A 22,965-nucleotide genomic window follows, 5' to 3' on the forward strand; every position below is an offset into this window, starting at 1 on the left:
AGACGTCACCCAACTTAAACATTTGCAAGAGCAAGGATATACTGTAAACATTTCTGTAGCTCTAGTGACTAATCAAATCAAATCTTCCTAAATCCTCCCTTCTCTGAAAGGCCACAAGAAAAATAAATAAGAATGAGAAGGATTAAAGAGAATCAATTATTTAAAAAAAGATACACCTAAATGATTTAATTATGATTAAAAAAATTAATAATAACACTGATAATGAATGAACACTAAATAGTGAGATTTGATTAGTCACATCACTTCTCTCTCGTTGACATGTACTATCTCTCTAAATGGCGTGCGTGTGTGTGTGTACATTGACTTGCACAAAGGGTGAGGGTGTTGAGCCACTAATCAATACAGTGTGAATGCAAAAGGCAGTGGCAGGAAATAGAATAACCAGCCATCCTCTCTTCCCAATGTCTACATCTTGGTTTAGTGAGGCTCTAACACTGCATGTGTAGAGTGTGCCTGCATGCTTGCGTGCGTGCGTGCGTCTCATACCATTCAAACTGCCACAAACAACAGGCAGGTTTAGAAAGGGACTCAGAAAGCTGCGTCATTGAGGATTTAAGTCGACAAATGGCTCCAATAAAGCACTCCATAAATATAATGGAATCTGAAGAAAGATGGATTGAGTATTACTGAGTGTCAGCCAAACTGGCTCCGTACTCCACTTGGGTGTTGAAGTTCTAGGACTGTGTAGTACTTGTATAGTCTGTTATATATCTAACGATTCAAGGTGTTAAACAAATTGCCAGACTGTCGCGTTGCACAACTAATGCTTCTACATGTTTGTGTGTCTATATGTGCATGAAGTTAACGTGTTACATAAATCATACTGCTATGGGTTTAATAAATGTAGTTCTGAGCTGCTTCCCTCCACATTCCAACGACATCGACACCCCAGGGGGTCTCACCTGACCTCTCTGACCCCCAGATCACTAATGAACACATGACTGTATTGAGGCGCAGTGGACACAGGCTTACACTACAGATGGTTCAGATGATGAGAGAAAACCGAGGATTCTGTTCATAAAAATCCCGACGGGAGGAGGGTGACCTGTGTGTGCTCTCTCACAGCCAGACGTCAACTTATCCACTTAAGATACACTTTCAGATCTCTGATGTTTATGCACACATTCGCCAATTTTCTCCCGGCAGAATATGTTGAGAAGCGAGCGACACAAACAGCTTGACCAGGAAAGAACAACATTTGTCTCAGACTATCTATATTGATTTTATGTTATCCTCGTGAATTCTAGCGTTATAATTTCTTGACATAGCTAGAAGTGCTAGCAAGTCCACTAGATTAGCTTTTGAGGGGGATATAATATTTGTTCTTGTTAATAACTCGATCTACTTACATAATATTTGTCATCTTCTTCGTTGTAGGCGAGTTTCACCACACCGTAGGAACCCTGCAAGTACAAAGAGATTCCTGGTTACATGATGAACAGCGTATTGGCATTTTAGCTGCTGCCAAGACCCACCAAACTTTAACATTTACCTTCAAAGGCAAGTAAAACAGTTTGCATACCGGGCATGTTAGTAGTCTAACTCTAAAAAAAATCCAAGGTTTGATAAGGCCATCAAGTCCACCATCAACCAAACTTGATTATTTTGTATCAAATCTTTACTTTACTTCATAGTTACATAATTTTAAATAAAGTTGTGTTATCTTGAATACATTCCATACAAAATAGAGCTCTTTGAGAGAGCGTAGAAGCAGGGAAGAGACGGGGCATCGTTTCCCAGTACAGTTTGTTCTGCTATACTTCTATGGAGCACTTGACTAATACTGCTAAAAAATAAACAAAATCTATAGCTACTCTTTCGAAACTCGCAACTGCTGTGCAGAAAGAGCAGTTTCAAAGATCTGTGTTGAGTTGATCCAACATTGATCGTATGCTTCGGTTGTTTTCAGCCTCAGCAGCGAGTCACTTTGGATAAAAGCCTCTACCAAATAGCTAAATGCAAATGAGCAGATTTGCAGTTCTGTTTTCAAAAGTCAGTCCTGTTAGTTTTCCTTGTCTGCTTCAGGCAGAGGAAAATACATTTGGGACAACCCAAGTGAGTCGCAAAAGCATCGGAAAATGGTTATGATGTGAAGAAGACAACTTCACCTGACGTCCGATAGCCTCCAGGGATCACGATGTGCTGATGAGGTCACACAGAACCGACATATCTCCTCAAGTCATTTAAAACCACTTGCTTTTGTCATTGCCGCTCCATACAAAGTGCCGGCAGCACTTTGCACAGGGTTAAATCAATCCGTGGTGCGCTCACCTTTCCGATCTCACTCTGGAGCTTGTACTGGTTCAGCTGGATACAGTCCTGCAGGGGGGAACACAGAGGTGGACAGGTTGGCACCGTGGACCAAAGAAGACCACAGTGGATCCATCATAAGAAGGAACCCTTTCCACCCTGCCAACAGAACCAGGGCCATGGTGCTCTCTACTCCTACAACATCTCACCGAGCAACAGCACCACATCGACATGGAAGACTGAAATACACTCTGGTAAAAGGAACAAAATGTTCCATAGGTGTGGGTTCTCTGTGTATGTGATGAAAACATATGTGTTTGTGTGTGTGTATAGTGTGCATGATTGTGCACGTGTTTGTGTGTGTGTGCACGCATGCTGCGGGTCATTTCAGAGATGCTGCCAGCGATGCAGTGGGTAGATTTCTGTTTGCAGTCTTCAAATCCATTAGTGTGCTTCTGTTTAAATGACTGATTTGCAGTTCCATGGCAACCGCTGCGCTAGGGCAGAGAGTATGGAACACAGCAGAGGGACATAGAAAGAGAAGGAGAGAGCCAGACAGAGAGAGATACAGACAGGGAGACAGACAGAGAGAGACAGACAGACAGAGAGAGAGACAGAGACAGACAGAGACCGAGAGAGCCAGAAAGACTGAGACAGAGAAAAATACAGAGAGAGAGACAGAGAGGGAGACAGACAGGCCAAGACAGAGAAACAGACAGAGAGAGAGACAGAGCTAGACAGAGGGACAAATACAGACAGAGACCAGCAGAGGGACATAGAAAGAGAAGGAGAGAGCCAGACAGAGAGAGATACAGACAGAGAGAGACAGACAGACAGAGAGAGAGACAGAGACAGACAGAGACCGAGAGAGACAGAAAGACTGAGACTGAGAAAAATACAGAGAGGGAGACAGATAGGCCGAGACAGAGAAACAGACAGAGAGACCGACAGAGCTAGACAGACAGACAAATACAGACAGACAGACAGACAGACAGACAGACAGACAGGGACAGATGGGAGTTTGGAACCCAGCTGGACATAACGGCAGGAGAAAGAGTTATATAAAGAGTGACAGCCTCAGCAGTTGGAGAAGTGGTAAGGTTGCTTGGGTGGACGGTTGGGTGTTTAAAATTGCAGGGAGAAAATAAACCAGAGGAAGTAATGGATTTTTCCACTTTTTGCTACCAGGAAAAACTAATAAGAGACAGAAATGAAATGGGGACAGAAAATTGGTGGAATGGAATTTGGAGAATGAGAGAGATTTTTTTATTTTATTCTGAAAACGAGTTTTCAAACACTGTAGGAGAGGGCGAGACAGAGCAACTGGGCGGAGAGAGAGGAAGAGGGAGAGGAGGAGAGAAGAATGGAGAAATACAGAGATACAGAGTGAGAGAGGGGATGGAAGAGAGGGTAGAGAGAGAGAGAGAGAGAGAGAGAGAGAGAAGTGAAGGGACAGAGGGTAGAGAGAGAGAGAGAGAGAGAGAGTGAGAGAGAGGGGAGAGAGAGAGAAGTGAAGGGACAGGTAGAGAGAGAGAGAGAGCGAGAGAGGGGGGGAGAGAGGATGAGAGAGAGAAAAAGAGAGAGAGCACGAGGGCGCGAAAGAGAGAGCGAGGGAGCATTAAACAGTGTCACGTAGAAAATGGATTGGGTAAGTGGCCTCATCATTTCAGTTGAAGATATCTGGAGGCACTGCTAGGCTTCAACATGTTTACCAGGGGGATATGCAGTGTTGTGCCTGAACGCGTTCACTGAACGAAAGTTCATGAACTCGTTCATATTTTGGGCGAACGTGAACTGAACGTACTGTATTACTGCCTGATGAACGTTACTGTGAACTCGTTCATTCTGGTGTCAGTGAACGGCACGCTCACTCGGTTTAACTTCGTTCAATGGGGGGGTTATTTCTCTATCAACACGGCGGATGCGCGCGCAGATCGCCATGTTGTTTGACCGGTTGCCATGGTAATCTCCGTGCGGTTCATTTGCAGTTGAGGTGTTGCCAGCTTACTGTTACATTAAACTGTAATCAGAAAAGGTGGTTATATGCTATAGACCCTATAGTATCTGTCATATAAAGGCTGGGACGAATTTCATATTATAAATATGTACACTTTATTTTGAAAGTATAGACTAGCGCGATTCCCATTGAAACGAATGGCGCGGTGATTATTCTTCAAAACGAGAGCTGTTAAATTGTGGGAAATGAATTAAACTGTAATCAGACAAAGCGGTTATATGCTATAGACCCTAGAGTATTTGTGGTATAAAGGCTCAGACGAATTTCGAATTATAAATATGTACAATCCATAACGTTAGCTCTCTGGCTCATAGCTCAGCGGAGTAGAATACCTCCTAGAATCATTGCTTGTTGGCCGGAAACGGAAAGGGGGGCTGTTCACGTTTGGTTGTAGTCTTTTCGCTCGGTTCTCCGTCTCATCAGTAGGGCTAGAACCGAGCGAAAAGACTACAATCAACCGTGAACACCCCCCCTTTCCGTTTCCGCCAACGAGCAATGAGTCTTCCAACAGAAATCAATGGGTGAGCTAAATGTGCAATAAAACACGATAGAAACTGTATTTCGCTACGATACTTGATTCAACCACTCTATATCATCCTAGACAAACCACAAAGGGGGCTCAATGTTCAAAATACCGGAAAAAATGAAAAGCTCACAGCAACATATTGAAAAAAAGAACTATGAACTAGTTCATTTTTTGGAACTGTGAACTTAGTTCAAAATTTTGAATTATGAACGTTTAACTGAACTAGTTCATTTTAAAATTTGTGAACTGAACTTTGAACTAGTTCACGAAGAAAGTGAACTTTCCCAACACTGGGGATATGTATGGGGAGCAAGCCTGTTTTGGCTGTCAGTTTGTCCACACCCTGCAATAGCAGAATGTGACGTTATTTCAAAGAACGACTCCTGATTTCATTTCTCACCTCCTGTATAATTTTCTATTGGCATTCTTAATTAAACTCTTGACTACAAAAAGACCAAAACCCATCATTGAAGCCCTACCCAATATCCTGGTCCTTCTACATTAGAGATATAGCAGACCAGGATATTGCCTGAGCTTAACTACCAATAAAGGCGGTGCGATTTGAGATGCTCATTGGCGGGGGCTGTCTGAAATTCCCCCGTGCACCTCCGTCACACTCCAACGCACCAGCGTTAAAAGTGTGGATGAGTCTAGAGACACACACACACATTATCTAAGAGACGTGGGATGCACCAGGTGGAGGTTGACCGTGACTGTGCCGCTCGATAGAAGAGCGAGGAGATTACGCAAGGCAACGTCTGCGCGTCGTGAACGAGTCCTCTTCCCTGATGCTGCAGACCGGGGGTCGTCAGCCAAGGGAAGTTCAGGAGCAAAACAGCTCGGAATAAACGGACGGGGGCGCGCACACAGGCGGGAGGAAGGAACAGGGTGTAAGAGAGAGAGAGCGAGAGAGAGAGAGAGAATACTGGAGGAATAACAATTCAGTTCAAGTCAACAGAAGAAGATTTAGCTGGTGTCCTGGAGGGAGATTTAGGGGGGTGCCGAGAGTGAGAGGGAAGGGGGACTGGGATAGATGAGTTGGTGAAGGAGGGAGGGAGGGAGGGAGGGAGGGAGGGAGGGAGGGAGGGACAAAGACGAAGAGACTTGGTTGGGAAAAGAGAAAAAGAGATAAAATGTGAGGAGAGAAGAAGAGGAGATACGAGAATAAAGGAAAGAGCAGAGAGGAAGGGGTGCTGGAGGTCCAGAGTACTGTCTTGTTAACTTAGCACTGCCGCTAATACTCTGTCAAGCCTGATGGATGAGTGCCACATCGGCTAGCGGCCAGCCTCGAGGACGGTTGGACGGACGGACGGACGGACACACACACACACACACACAGAAACAGTTTAGCCATAGGCTGTCTGCGTGCACGCACACACATAACATATATTTTGTGCACTACACAACCCCCCCCACAGACACACACAGACACACATACATACGGCATATTTGGCAAGGAATGGAAAAATGGTTTTCTGGGGCCTTAATAAATCTCCAGATTGACAGATTGATCACAGCATGGAGTCAGATGGATGACTCCTCCCCTCTGGCTCCACCCAAGCACAGCCTGACCCCAACACACACACACACACACACACACACACACACACACACACACACACACACACTAACTCCCTTCGGGAATGTCACACACACCCTTTTCTGGATGCAGGATTTTCATGACATGATTAATTAGAAGATCTTACTTCAAATTTCTATGTGACTGTTGATATTAAGAAATAGATGAGTAGTCACAGGGTATTAACGCTGGTGGCATATACTGGTGTCTATAGTACACACTTCAAGTGTTGCAGGCATTTCCAACACTGGATAATAATATCATTGATTTCAAAATCAAAAGTTATTGAAAAATGTATCTACTAATACATTTTGGTTGGCTATTGTTTTGTTCGACAACCACCAGGGATTAACAACTGAGTTAATATAGATGAATCCCTATAAAGACAGAGGGATGGAGGGCTGTAGGCGATTGGGTCAAACAGGTCAAAGAAGACTGATTTGAAACCACTGATCCGCATGGTCAGTTATTGTATTTCATAATCCTCACCGCACACACATCGATGAATGGCTGTTTTGATGCTCATCCTATCCTCCCACACAGACTTACAGTCATGCCGAGAGGAGGAGGAGTACGTTTGACAAAGGAAGGGAGATTATAGATGTATGGGCAGACACACACACACAGAAAGAGATAGATGAATGGATCTGAATTTGTATTATATTGTATTGTATTTTTAGACAATTTCCTTTTTTCAAAAATAAATGTAAACTATTATTATTTCGTATCCTATGTGGTACCCTTTTGTATCTTAAGCTTATTTTATTGTATCTGACATGGTTTGCTTTGGCAATGTTAGAGCAATTTTTCCAGCCCTTTGAATCTTGAGGGAGAGTGAGAGAGTGAGAGAGAGAGAGAGTGAGAGAGAGTGAGAGAGTGAGAGAGAGTGAGAGCCTGCTCCCTGACCATGTGAATCTATAACGCTGTCTCACAGCGCCTCTTTAGGGGTCGTCAGGGTTGTAACCCTCTTTTACGGCGTGGTCAGACAACATTTGGTTGTGTTCCCCTACGGCTCACTCTTCAAATTGCATTTTCTTCAGGAGCCGGGAGCCAAACAGGATTTACGCCGAGAGGAATTCAGTTTCGACCCGAGAGAAACCGAGACGAAAGACAAGCAAACTGCCATTTCACGGCTGAGCGGCAATCCCTCAAGGCTAGTTTTTCTCCATTTCTCGCTCCTCCTCGACCGGTCTTTATGCGCCTGTCAGAGCTCTCTCTCTCTCCCCCAGTCTCTCTCCCCCTCTTTCTCTCTCTCAGGCAGCCCCAGAGGATCTCAGGGCAGAGCTGTCTCCCCCAGGTCTCTGAGCAGTGAGGCGCTGTTAGCGTAGCGCCGTGGCAGTCGGTTGGAGCCGTGTCTGTGACGGACCTGGCAGCGTGTTGCGGTAATCTGCAGAAGGGTCGGCGGAGGTCACGGCAGGCTCACCGGCCGAGCCAGGGTTTCTGCATTCGTTGTGCCGCAAAGACAGCAGGAGAGGCTGCATCTGACGCATGTGGAACAGCGCTACGTATAATGTGATGTTTATCGTGTATGGTCCTGCTTTATTCATCATCTTTAAATCTATTAGGTTATAGGATTGACTCTTTAGGATCACTCATGTTGAGCCTGAGTGTTTACTACGCTTACACACAAGCAAGAGGGTGTTCAAGCACACGCCTGTGCATGCTCACACGAGTTACAGAGACACACATGCGCATGTGAGGGTGCACAGTTGAACACGCACACACACATACACACACACAGAAGGATTAGCCAACCCTGATTCATTAAGTGATGCCTGCTTAGGCACATCCCGAGGCGCATTAATGTACCGCTCTAATCTAACAGTATTTTAATATCCTTGCAATAAAAACTATCTGAGGGGGGAAATGACCAGAACATGCAGTCCCTGGTCAATGACCTGATCTGAATAGACCAACCGAGGTTGATCACGATAAAGTACATTTGAGCTATCAAGTCAAATTAATTGATAGCGCTTTCTCTCTCACTCACCCTCCCATCTCTCTTTCTCGCTCTCTCTCTTAACAATTTGAAGGGGCCATTTTCATCATTTCATTTTAGTATAAGAACATGTTATAAGACAAAGTCAATATCCTCCTACACTCCATGTCCTTAATGATTATTAACGAGAAACGATTATTACCTCATCTGGGTAACAATTACTAGCCTCACCAGGGTTGTGATTATTAACCTCACCTGGGTAAGCCTCACTTGGGTAATGATCATTACCATCGTCTGGGTAACGATCAGTAGCCTCACCTTGGCAACGCTCACTAGCCCTGACTTGGTAAAGATCGCTAGTGTCATCTGCGTATCGATTACTAACGTCGCCACGGTAACAGCCGTGAACCTCACCTGGGTAACGTTTACTAACGTCACCTTGGTAACAGTGGTGAACCTCACCCCGGTAACGATTACCAACGTCGCCACGGTAACAGCCGTGAACCTCACCTGGGTAACGTTTACTTACGTCACCTTGGTAACAGTGGTGAACCTCACCCCGGTAACGATTACCAACGTCGCCACGGTAACAGCCGGGAACCTCACCTGGGTAACGTTTACTAACGTCACCTTGGTAACAGTGGTGAACCTCACCCCGGTAACGATTACCAACGTCGCCACGGTAACAGCCGTGAACCTCACCTGGGTAACGTTTACTTACGTCACCTTGGTAACAGTGGTGAACCTCACCCCGGTAACGATTACCAACGTCGCCACGGTAACAGCCGTGAACCTCACCTGGGTAACGTTTACTTACGTCACCTTGGTAACAGTGGTGAACCTCACCCCGGTAACGATTACCAACGTCGCCACGGTAACAGCCGGGAACCTCACCTGGGCGTCAGAGATGGATACGCGCTTGGACTCCACGGTGGGCCGGCGGGGGGCCGCGCGGTGGGAGGCGGCGTGCCCGGTCCCCCCCTGGCCCCCCTGGTGCATCCCCCGCTCCTGCAGCGACAGCTTCCTGCCCGCCAGCTGGGGTCGTGGCGGGGGGCCCTGGCCCTTCCTCCTGGCCGCCGCCGCCACCGCCGCCGCTCCGTTCTTCAGGCCGTTGGCGCCAGGCGGCGTCGACGGCGGGTCGCACGCCATCAGCGCCGCCATGACATCGGCGAGTTCGCCGGTGCGCTCCTCCGCCGAGTCGCCGAGGGGGGCGGGATCACTGGCCCGCCGGCCGCACCCCGGGTCGCCGCTCATCACTATGACGACGGGGAGAGGAGGGGGAGGGGGAGGGGGAGGATTGGGTGAGGAGGGGGAGAGGCGAGAGGGAGGAGGAGGTGGAGGGGAGAGCCTAGGGGAGGGCAGCCCAGCAGCATCAACGTGGGCGGGGGCCTTCCCTGGGGGTGGAGGCACCTAGTGCCTGGGGGAGACTGGAACACAAGAGGACACAGACACACGGGGTTATGGCCTCATCACCTCTCGCCGAACTCTAACAAATAGCAGCTTTACATACCTATAGATCAAGGTGCTTCTCAATGATTGTTTTTTTTATCTTTTTTTTGTTATGTCCTTTCAAAACCACTCTGTATGGCATGGACCTGTATGTCCCGGCAGCGCAGCAATCGTAGAGTTAGGTCAGATAGACAATGAGGCAGCAGATGAATCCTCCATCCGGCCACTGGGTAAAGTAACCCTCCACAGGTCAGAAATGAAGACCAAAGCCAGGGTAATGAAACCATGTCTGGACCCTGCAGGGTTCATTCTTCTCCATGCCTCTGGGGCCCTTTGTGTATCACCTTCTAAATGTGTTACCGTGAACACAGACGCACAAATTGACAGGCAGACATACACACACACACACACACACAAGAACACACGCAATGTGGTTGTGATATTAGCCTCCTTTGTGTGTACATGCACATATGTGTGTGTGTGTGTCTGTGAAAGCATTTGTGCCTGGGTATGTGTGTGTGCTCCCGTGTTTATATACCCATTTGTGTGTGTGTGTGTGTGTGTGTGTGTGTGTGTGTGTGTGTGTGTGTGTGTGTGTGTGTGTGTGTGTGTGTGTGTGTGTGTACGTACATGCACATATGTGTGAGTGTGTCTGTGAAAGCATTTGTGCCTGTGTATGTGTATATGTGTGTGCTCCTGTGTTTGTTTACCTGTGTGTTGGTGTGTGTGTGTGTGTGTGTGTGTCCATGTATATATCCATCAATGTATTGCAGTTTATGTATGCCCGTGTGTTCTGTGTTTGGTGTGGGTCAATGAATGCATACCAGTGTGTGTGTGTACTCGTGTGTATGCACACACACGCATACGTGCAGCGACACATGTAAGCGCTTGATTGTAACAGCTCGCCACTTGATTCATGCGTTTACCGCGATTTGTTTATTGCGCCTTTTTGTTTATCGCGGATTCCTCCTTTTATCTCCTGTGAAAATCTCTCTCCGCAGCCGGTGGCGGCAGCAGCTGGCCTCTTAAGTGCGTGGGTGGGTGGAGTCTATCAAAGCCCTCTGTGGCCCAGCTGGCCGGCCCAGGTAGCGTTCCACACATTCCCAAAAACAAAAGGGATGCAGATGAGTGGCGACATGCCGTTGGCATGTCGCCACTTATCTGCATACCTTTTGTTTTTGAGTGGAACGGTATGATAACGATCCACTCAACACGGAGCGGAGGGGATAGAGAGCTGCGGACGACGAGCAGGAGTGGGGGGGGGGGGGGGGGTGTGTGTGTGTATAGAAGTAGAGTCCGGGAAGGTGGGGGTGTGGGTGGTGGCGCTGGAGGGATGGGATGGGAAATGATAACAACGATACACACGGAGATCCGAGCAGCGCATGTTGCTGAACTGCAGCCAAAGCCATCCGTCTCAGGAGACCAGACGTAAACGGAACACTTGCTCAGGCTTTTCCCTGAAATGAGTTGTGGTCAAAAAACACGCCCTGCCAGGTATTACAACATAAAAGCAACTCTCTTTTTTGTTGGCAGTGGGTCCATACTGGTTAAATTAGGTATTTTTCCCCATAGGTGCAGCCTTTGTTTGACATCAGTTGGAACAAAAGGGTAGGCAGACGCACAGAACAATGCAACAGTTTGACATATGAGTAGACACTTAAGCCATCCCCTGTGTCGATATAAACACCATACAGACGAAGATGCATGAAGATGTCTCTGCCTGTTAAATGACTATGTTAATGTGACAGGATGCATAAAACACATGCACACAGACACACACACAATGACTTATGCCCTCCTCTGGGGAAGGGGTGCTGGTGATACCCGAGACCACGGCTGGATCAATGCTCTATGGCTGTAAATAATCATACTAACATCATCTGGGGAGTGAGTGTGTGTGGTTGTGTATGTGCGTGCGTGCGTGTGTGTGTGCATGAGAGAGGCAGATAGACTGAGTAATGTGCTGCTTCTTTAGTCTTGGATTTAACCACATGCTAGTCTTGATCAGTCATAGTTGCACTCATAGTTGCCCATGGCTACCACCCATTGTCTGATGGAGTCTTCCGACTTGATGCATGAACACACGCACACGCACACGCACACACGCACACACACACGCACACACACACACATACCTCAACGCTCCACTGCTCAAATTAGTGATTTGACGATCAATATAAACAAGTTCTTCATCCTGAGAAAGGTATTTTATTTGAAGGCAACGGAGCGAGAGAGTATTTTATTCATGATGGACGTCTTAAAACATCAGCCAGTAAACATGACCATTGTTTCCTCCGATAGTAGAAAACATCCCTTGCTGTTATAAAAATATATTTTTCTTCGCACCAGTATTCAGCCCCGCTTCAAACCGGTCACACATAAATAACGGCCCTGTCATCAAAGATCACACTATATTGATTGTAGACGGCACACTGAGCATGTATGAGAGTTTCACACTTTGACACATAACTCCATACGGTTGACAAATGACATCTTCCCTGGTCAAGGCCCACGGAAGAATAACATGACGCGGCTTAACAACCGTGTGCTCGCCATTCAGAATGCTATGCTACGCTTACACGATTCCACTCTGAAGGAACCGCAAGGCCTATTATATCAAAATATTAAATGATATGAACATCGTTATGAATTATATGATAAAGCTCAACGGCAGTACACCAAAATATAAGTTCAAAGCTTTATCGATCCATCTGTCATATTACTAATAGTTTTAGCAGCAAAAAGATTTAAGAAAGCAGGTTTATCAGAATTATAGATCACCTCAAACCAGAGGGACATCAATTTGGGTATTAAAATATAAACACAGCTTGTGCACAACACTGATGAAAAGTAGGAAGCCAAATCAATCATACTGACAGAATAGGCAAGCTTTCCCCTTAATTAAGCTGGCAGATTCAATAAAGGCCATTCTTTTTAAATGCAGAGAAATGATTGCTTCTTGAACAAAAACATCTAAATGGGTCATTTCTTGTTACCTTTAGAAAAGCACAGGGAAATAAAGTCTCTTCCAGCGATGAATTCAAGTTATCAACGTTTGCCAGCCTTTATTCCCTGCAGCTGTCTGGAACAAAACCTGGCTGCGACCTCGCCCAAGTGATTAAATGACTCAGGACTTGAGTTGGGAGAGAAGTCAGAAGAAGAGATGAGAGTCAGCACCAAGGTCGGGCTTTTGCGGGTCTTCTGCCAGAAAATATGTGGGCTGTTGCTTCTCTTGACAAACATGTTTTGTTTTCTTCTTTCCGTGCACGATGGGGATGAAGCGTTTAACGTTTTACCTCGGGAGGAAATCGATTTTGAAAGAGGGTGGACAGTTGTACGTGGGAAAAACCTTGAATTTCAAGGTTACTGCCGTCTCAAGATCCGTTCTAGCCTTTTCCTTTGGAAAGGAAATGCCGAGGGGGCCGCTGTGCCGCGTGTGATGTGTGAAGGTTTAGGCGTTTGATTAGCAACGTGGGTGACATTAAGAAGGCCAGAGTCGATGTGATCAACACAGTACATATTGACGAGAGGTCTGTTCCGGAGCCGATGATCAGTGCTCGCATTGACAGCACGGCAGGGGACATCCTAATGTGTCCTGTTGTCACCTCTAAAACTATAATCCTGTATACTTAACTGAAGGTCTTCAAATATTTACAGTTTACAGTAGGGAGATACCGACAACACCGACCTAGCTGCTAAACGGGTACGCAAATCTAAAGCAAATAAGGGAAAGACAAACTCAACACCATAGCGACAAACAGCTTTGACACTTACCATTGTGGAAACCATTGGATCAGGTTTGCAAATAATAACCCTGAGGGGATTCGCAATGCAATGGGCAATCTTTCAAAGGCCAGGCCAGGCCATTTCAGAATTACAGTCTTGTGAGAGTCATGATATTAATAATCAAATAAATGTTCTGAATCATCAAGCAAAAACGAAACATCCATCATTACAAAAAATGCAATCATTAGTATTTTTCAACCAATATATTGTTGGAAATTGTCCACCTCTTAATGATGCATCTATGGGTGCTGGTGAGAAAATTCAACTGAAAAACGTAGTTATATCACGTCCCATTGGTGTAGCTGGGAGGGGAATTACCGCCACAGGGATGGTCACCTGTAGCTCTAATCCCTCTGCCCCTTTAATTCAATCCCATGGATAATCCGGCCAATGGAGGTGATACACCGGTCACCCTCATCCCTGAGACTGTTAAACGCTCCTCTGGCTTCACATGAACCTTAATAGGTCTGGCACACGCACGCATTCACACTCAGAAGGAACAGAAGGAACTTCTAAACCTTGAGATATAAATACTCTAATTACCAGATTACACAGGATACTGTTCCTCAGCGATGCAAACTCCTGCACAGTTTTACCACTTCTCTTTACTTACTCTCCGACTGGGACAGAAGCTCTGCCATGACTGCTGGACACTTGAAGGACTTCCCTCCCCGAATGCCTCCCAAAGCAGCACAAAGCCCGGGTGGAAGACCTACTGAGGAGGACGGAGCTCCGGGAGTCCAGCCTCAAGGCAGGCAGGCAGACCGACACGCAGGAAGACAGGCAGGCAGACAGGCAGCCAAGAGGCTCACCTGCTCTCTTCTTTGAGTCGGGAGACAATTCCGGGACGTGAGGAGGAGTTTAGGGGGCGGAGCTAAGGACTCTGAGGGCGTGCACACACACACACACACACACACACACACACACACACACACACACACACCCACACCCCTCCACCTAGTGTCCTGCAGCACCAACTCTTACACAACAATCTGCTTTGTTTCGGCTCCTCCAAGCGCCCTGTACAGCCGGTGCTGGTCCATTCACAGCAGTGATGACACGTCATGCTGTACAGAGGAAGGGGGGATGGGGGGGAGAGGGAGGTGGGGGATGGCGTTCCTGTGGCATATAATCCTGTCGCCGGGGGAGATTGCAGAGCCCCCCTGTGGAATGGGTTTCTGAGAACCACCCCCACCCACCACCCCCACCCCCCCAGTCCCTCATTTCCACCCTGCGACGGGTCCCCCAGGAGAAGGCAGGTACCCCTGATCCCCGCCGTCCCGCTCTGTCCCCTTGACACACACTTAGCACGTCCACCGACCTCGTGAACAGAATCTGCTGCTGGGGTTCAGCTCACCCAATTGACTAGATATGTAGTCTGTTTAATTAATCTTCTGAAATCGCTTCCAGATGAAAACAGTTCCCAAAGAAATCTTGGTACAGATGACAAAAACAAAGAGAATCGTAATTGACCAGGTATGAGTCAACAAATTAGGCTAGTGGCAGAATTGTTACACACACACACACACACACACACACACACACACACACACACACACACACACACACACAAGGTAGACGAGTAGGCCTACACAAATTAATGACTATAATGAAGGAAATAATCTACTTATAAATCCAATCAACATCGCTCAAGAAAATCGATGCATCATCCGATCCATAGACAATATCTCTAATGGTTTTATGTTAATGTCATTATTACTAAAACTACCTAATATTTCCTCACAAACAATGACCCAGTACAACTGTGTACACTATTAGTAACGCACACATGTCTGTCCTCCTCACACAAAGGAAAAAAACAGGATCAGCCTGGAGCAGAGACAGCAGAGAAGTTTAATGAGGGAGTGAATATGGCTCATCAACGTGATGCCAGACTCAATGGCCCAAAGAACAGAACTAGAGGCAGAACTGTAGTAACTAGAAGCAGAACTGTAGTAACTAGAGGCAGAACTGTAGTAACTAGAGGCAGAACTGTAGTAACTAGAGGCAGAACTGTAGCAACTAGAGGCAGAACTGTAGTAACTAGAGGCAGAACTTTAGTAACTAAGGCAGAACTGTAGTAACTAGAGGCAGAACTCTAACTGTTCAACGACACATTAGTGGGTTTTATATCCGATTCTTGGGACAATAACTTCTGAAAGACTGCACTCAAATATATCCCTGCTTATATATGTATTTACATATTTACCGTTTGAATTTGATCAGTCAATCATATCATTGCCAATGATGTTTTGCATTTTTATTGTTTGAACAATTTTTTTGTGTGGAAAATCACATAAAATAATAAATGAATAGAGCAGTGTGGACTTCAGAAATGTCGCAAGAGGTGTGTGTGGGTGTGGGTGTGTGTGTGCGTGCGTGCGTGTTGTGTGACACACGACACACTCAGGGAGGGACGCCGCTCTGACTCCCGTTGCGCTCTGGGCTTGACAAAAGGTCAGCCGGAAAACTCAATCTCTTCTCAGTCGTCTTCTCGTATCAACAACAGCATTGGTTAAGCCTGACTCATCTCAATCTGTCCACCATTTACAGACACCACCGCCCCTATGCTAAGAGGACTGCTGCAGATTGTATGGAAACACAGATAGACAAGTTTCTATTGGTAGACCTGTTATCAAATGAGCAAAGGAGGACATAACGATGATTTCAGTTGTTGGGTAGGCGGACAAAGACCATCAAGCATCTGATCAATGGATGAACAGATTTCATAGTAAATGTTGTATTTATGAATTTTATGTGCAATGTTTTTATGCAACACACGTCTGTATTTCGTATTAACATCCAACTGATTACAATCTCTGGCCTGGTCTGTTAAAAATGTGCTTTATAGCCTGGGGTCATTTTCATGAGGGTTTAAAAGGGTATTATAAAGTTGAAACAGAATGGACAACTAGCTACTTACGGACTCACTCGCTCTCTCGCCTTATTTTCCTGACTCTAATGTCCAGTGCACACTCATCCAGCGACATGTTTGATTGAATAAGTGCTTTGAGACAGCGGCTGGGCCAAATCCAAGCGACAGCGTAGCTTATTAACATACAGCTGTGAAATCAACAAATATTTCAAGAGCACCCATTGTGGCGATGTATCAATTCAAGAGTCTCCCTTTAGCCATCATCCACTTCTTCTTTATTATTTTTTAAATATTTTATTTTCCATTCACCTCTTCTTAAATTAATTGTTAAAGCAGAGGATGCACTGGGCTGCCTGTCTCGTAGTCTCTCCGTCACTCTCTCTCTATCTGTATTCCTCTGTCTATCACTCAATCTCTCTCGGTATTTGTATCTCTCTAAATTTCTAAATATCTGAATTCCCCTCGCTAACTGTCTCGCTATCTGTATTTCTATCTCTGTATATGTATCTTTGTATCTCTGTCACGCTGTATTTATTTCAATGTCATTCTTGGTTTCTCTCACTGTATCTGTATTTCTCTCGCTGTCTCTCTATCTGTATAACTGTCTCTCTCTGTGTTTTACTCTCCCTCTCTGTCTATCTGTATTTCTCTCTCTTCATTTCTCACTGTCTCTCTATCTGAAGTACTCTCTCTCCATCCCTCCATCTGTATTCACCTCTCTCTCTCCGTATTTCTCTCTCTGTATCTCTGTCACTTTATCCGTATTTTTTTCAATGTTTAATTCAATTTTATTTCTCTCTTTCTCTCCATCTGTGTGTATTTTGCGCTGTCTCTGTACTTTGCTTCAGAAAAATAAGTGTAGACGGCGCCGGAGCAAATGAGAGAGCACCCGGTCTCTCTCTGCCTTTGTCTCTGAAGTTGCAAATGAAATACCCAAGTAGCGGAGAGAGGTTTCTGGCTAAAAGCGATGGCATTCATGCACATTACACCCACAACTGCAGGAGCCGTTACACCTTTTCTCGGGTGTTTCATCATCCCTCTCTTCCAGGCTCGGTCTGATTGCTGGCTGTTTCGTTAGGGAGAAGGCCGTATAATTGGTAAAGAGATTCATTAAATCCAGCCCCGCGGACATCCACCTCTTTTACCAGAGTCAAGCATTGACACCTTCCCCCTCCTAAAGTTGCTCTCTGGGCTCTCGAATTGTCAAACTCCATCCACTGGACCAATGCCAACATAACCCATGAGGGTTTTAAAACAAATATATCATATTATTCATAAAATTAGATTCCCCAAAAAACAACTTCACTTTGTAGACGATAACATAGCATTCAGTAGGGACTTCCATCCGCTTTTCCACAAACCATTTGACATTGACAGCAATTACGACCAATGACAGAACGCCATGTGACATGCGTTTTTTTCCGGGCTGTGGCGGCGGCGGCGGCGGCAGTGGCGACCGCCCAGCTCCAACATCTCAAACCGCAAGTCACAGAAACGCCACTAGCAACTCCTGACAAGTCTGGGCTAACCAGATATACTGTAAACAGAACGCCATCTGCTCAGGCTCATCCCAGTGCACGCTCACAGTCTGCTGGGTCTTAATCTACAAGGGCTGCCATTGGATATCCCCCAGCGTGGGAGTGTGTGTGTATATATATATTTTATATAAAAACCAAGGCGACACTGGCGTTTTAATCCAGGACTTCCAGTGGAAAGGCTTTTAGGAGGAGCCTTGAAACAAGGGGTCAATGTTGGGGCGATGCAGAACAGAACCACTTCTTCATGAATGTCAGGGTTATTTCAGATTAATTTCCAGCACCAGCCAATGTAGTAGCCCTTACATAGGGTAGTGGTTTAGATTCCTTATGTTCAGCCATGTCAATAGGAGGGTTGAACAAGATGACACACACATTCCAAGCCGCTATCTTGGTGCTTTTTCCATCATTATAATAAGAATGATAACTGAATGGTTGCTTGGTTATTGCAGAATTTCTAGCGGCTTGAATTAATTTTTTGGAACTTCGCTATTGACAAGGCCCTCCGGATCTGCTCCAGGCTGGCCAGACCCAGGCCCTATCTTAATCACCACCCCATGAGCTGGGCAGTGAAGATCACCCGCCTCCTGAGATCAGGACAGCCATGTGTTGTGGTTAAATGCGCTGGAGTTGCGTGGAGAGATTGTTGGGGGTATGTGTGTGTCTTGTTACTTGTACCTGCCAATCAAGTTCTTGAGGAAAGAAGAGCTTGATGAATGCCTAAGGGTTTTGGTCGAGATCAAGTAGGACTTTCCAGTCAAACTGGAAAAAAAATTCCCTCTTTTTCTATGACGATGAAAAGCAGCATTCCGAGAAAATCTTCTGTAATATGATAACCCTGGACAAATTAGATTTACAGTATATAAACATGGGACGAAAATGTTTGAGGAATGTGGACCGACTCTTTAGCATCTATAAAGAGAGGATTTAAGTAACGATAATATAGGGTTAGCATAGGACGGCGGAAAGCAAATTGAAAGAGCAAAGTGGAGGAAAAATATAATTATCTTTCATGTTTTTTTTAAGGGTAATCCAGACTGAGTTTGGCCGTTTGCCATGACATAGTATAAATAATTCCTCACTCAAAAGGAACGTTTGAAACACATTTGGTCGAATGGCTCGATTTCTCCGTCCTGAGAAGGAGAAGCTTGATCACATTTAATAAGTACTCCAGGCAATGAGGGGTAGGCACTATTTAAATGATCCTTCATCACCCGGAGGTGGGAACTGAAAGGAAAGGATATGGACTCGTCGCAATGAAGAAACGGAAGAGAGAACAGTACGACTGGTTTTCAGCTGATAACACACCTTCAGCTAAACTATACTTTAATGCAAATAAAAATTCTCAGTTGGACAGCTGGGGATTTATCATCATATTGTCATGCAAAGCATGTCACTATAAATGTCCTCATTCTTCATGTTCATGTTAATAGGCCTACATGTTTTCCATAACTCCCACAGAAGGGGAGTAGCTTTGGAACAGTGTGGGACAGATTCTCGGGATTTCTCCTCCACAGGGACAGGTTGGTGGAGCGAGGAGCGAACATCCACATCACTACGGACGCCGACACACAAAACCGCTCCTTGAGAGCCGTAGTAATACAAAGAACACTGAAATGGCGGAACAAATCATGCGCAAGCATCAAATATTCATAGTTTATCACACACACACACACACACGCACACACACACACACACACACACACACACACACACACACACACACACACACACACACACACACACACACACACAGAGCTTTGGAATCCTGAAAGGGAGAGGTAATCAACACGATTATCCCAATTTAAAAAAAGCTGTTTATTACAAATGAAGTCCTTGTTGGATTTAAATAAAGCAAACTTGCATGTTCTTGGAAGGCCTGAATGCTTTACCTCGCCAGAATCACAAATAAGGCAAATAGTCTGCAAGTAAACAGCAAGGATAATTGCCTCTTTCTGATGATGGCTAAATGGAAAGCCTTGAAAAAAATAAATAAACAAAACAGAGCCAAGAAAACAACGCATTTAGATAAGTGAATAGAAACCACCACTTTCCTGGGAAGTGCTGTGCGATGTTAAACCAACAACCGAATTGCACCCTTCTCCTGCTGAGTGCTTTCTTGAGTCGACCTACTCAGAGGTTACCCACACGCTTATGTGTGTCAACAGAGGATGTTGTCTAGCCAGAAGGGCTGCTGTCAGGCTCACGGGCACGCAGAGGGGGACTGTAGCTAGCTTGGGGAAGAGTTGGAGGCTGAGTTGAGAAGAAGGTATGACTACTGCTGAGGTGAACCCAAAAGATCTGAAAACCCCCTGAGCTATTTTGGTGGTCCTGCTTTGTAGGAAGGCTGCTGAGCAGATGGGGGTTTTACCGGGATTTAATGAAGACTAATGAAGTCGTCTCTCTCTGGTTGTGCACTCAGGGCTCTTTTAGGTCCTGATATTGCTTCAATCTTTTCCTTCCCTTTGGGTTGCCTTTAATTGTTGTTTACTTTAATTTGGGTTGTGATGGATGCCGCATACGGTCATTCAAAAGGTCCTTCTCCAGGAGTAGAACTGAGTGGGAGCTTTCGCTGTGTGAACTAAAAACAATCATTCAAAACAATTAAAAAGGAAATGTAAAATAATGCGGCTTGGCATTCTGTAGATGATTTGATCAAAAACAAATTGAGGAAATGTATGAATGTTAACATCACAGTTGACATTCACTGCACATAGCAATTCAAGCCCCCCCAAAAAAAACTTGAGAATGATAGGCCAGGTTTATGCCCTGAGAACAAGAACAGCTTAAAATTACATGCGTATACAAACACACAAAGAAATATGTTTTATAACGCCAACATATTGACAAGGATGATGAACACGGTAGCTGTGCGTGACACAAAGAATGTGTCAGATGTCAAAATATATTGCGTTGAAGGAAGATACTCAGCTAATCTCTAATCATGTTGTGCACTGTTGGATTCCAGAGTTGCAGAACTCTATATAAGAAAAACTGAGTCACCCCTGACCTGACTGCCTTTTATGGCACTTGTGATAACATGCGATAGCACTGTTGTGAAAAAACTTTGCATCATGCCTGTCTGACTATGCTACTGCGTGATGACCATGCTAATGTGACATCAGCATAAAAGGCCCGACCCAAGCACATCTCATGCTAAAGGCTGTTCAGCTAATATTGGTCATCATGCATGAAGGCATAGTGAGGGTCATACACATGATGTAACACTTCCAACGACAAAGCAGAATTAAAGCGGGCTTCAGGTGAGGCAGGAATTATGAAAACATGGAAGTATTCCTGCATCGTAATATGGCTGTATTTTCTCATTCGTATGAGGTTTCGGTTTGATATGAGTACAGTAGCAGAAGATGATTTGTTTGCCTGATTATAATGGTTTGATTACCCTTTTATTGTAATGTGTAATCACAACTAAAGCTGGTGTAACCGAATGCATTTCTTGTTAGCAATACTCCGCAATAATGAGAGTAAATTAAAGGAAGTTGTAGTAGGCCTGCTGCTCTATTCTTAGTCAAACCTAAATATACCGTAAAGTAGGTTAATGAAAATTGTATATTGCAACGCCTTACATGAGACATAACAATTTGTCCCCATAAAGACAAATAGGCTTGTGATTAATAACTAAACAATGACCAAGAAAACATTACTACCAACATAATGATATTATTTCAATGCTCCTATGCAATGTCCAAGTCAGACACTGAGTAGGTACTTGTGCTACAAATTAGTGGTGACATATAAAGGTAAATATTTAAATGATTTTCAAAGGGCATCAGTCATTCATTTTTTGGCAGGAAATAAAGTGCAAACCCTTCATCTGAACAGTAACACGATCTAAACACTTACCACGTACCTTAGTATCACCTAAACAAAACGGTACTAGCAGCACCTATAGGCCTGCTGAGCCTACATCAAATCCTTTAGTCCAGAGATAACACTTACAACACAAACGAATTCTGGCTGAGGTAGGCACCACCTGCGCGGCACAGTAAACACAACATGTTCTGTACCCAAGCTTGAAAAGGACATGGAACAAAAGCTGCCGTGTGCAGCTATTGGAAGAAACACATCTCTCATCTCTCTCTGTTTCTAAAGCCGAGCGGAGTTACACACAGAGATGTACATGAGGACAGGACAGCCTCCTTTGCACCTTGCCTCCACCTCCTCCCTACATCTTGTTTCGATACCAAACGAGGGCTTGGGGAGTCATACTTCAGCGCTGGGTGGCTGATCCTTGAACCAACCCAATAAAGGGTTAGACGTCTCACCTCAGCCCTGCTCGGCGGCTGGCCGGCTGGCCTGCCCAATACGGCACAAGTGTGTCCAGGCAGCCAGTCCCTTGGGTCCCATCGTGGAAGCGATGGTGGCAGATACGATGCAATCCACCCCCCCGGAACGACCCATGACAGATGCGACATTGCCTCGTATTGAGTCAACATGAAAGGCCGTGAAAAAGCATCCATTAAAGTGCTTCTTTGGCACGGATTCAAGGAGGACGGGTGTCAGAATTCACCAGACGGCACTCAGTCTGCGCTGCCTCAAAAGGGGTCCGCTTGGAGAGAGGCTGAAGTGTCTCTGCAGGGAGACAGTGGCAACACTGTCTGCGTTGGACCTTCCATGGGGCTCCCTGAATACCTTGTGTGTGGATGTTTACACCAAAGGTAATTTAGGTCCAAATGCATTCGTGATGTGACTATGATAATCCAGTAGGTAGAACCGTTTTATAATAAATTCACTGATTAAGCTGTATATTTCATGCAGCCATCAAAGGTGTGTATACACTGAGTGAGAACCACATGTCCATGTAATGTCTGGTTTCATGTCAGGACATGATGTGTTCCTCAGTGTTGCCTCATTTCAGAATAGTATCCAGATGTATTGCCGGCTCGACATTTCGTGTCAGTCTCCCGCGATGAGTCATTGAGCCTCTCCTCACCTCTCTGTATCACAGACCCCCTACATCCATTGTG

The 22,965-nt window shown here is 45.4% G+C and overlaps 1 protein-coding gene across 1 annotated transcript in view; it reads right to left on the minus strand.

Moving 5' to 3' along the window:
- Positions 1-22,965, minus strand: part of camkk1a (calcium/calmodulin-dependent protein kinase kinase 1, alpha a) — a 47,874-nt gene that overhangs the window by 22,968 nt on the left and 1,941 nt on the right. Inside the window, exons 2-4 of the mRNA XM_079738653.1 lie at positions 9,227-9,759; positions 2,293-2,340; positions 1,371-1,424 (exon numbers count right to left, since the gene is read on the minus strand). Coding sequence (XP_079594779.1) covers positions 1,371-1,424; positions 2,293-2,340; positions 9,227-9,586 — 462 coding nt within the window. The 5' untranslated portion in view covers positions 9,587-9,759. The remainder of the gene's footprint in view (positions 1-1,370; positions 1,425-2,292; positions 2,341-9,226; positions 9,760-22,965) is intronic.

The sequence above is a fragment of the Pollachius pollachius genome (genome assembly GCF_949987615.1).
Source record: "Pollachius pollachius genome assembly, chromosome: 6".
NCBI lineage: Eukaryota > Metazoa > Chordata > Actinopteri > Gadiformes > Gadidae > Pollachius > Pollachius pollachius.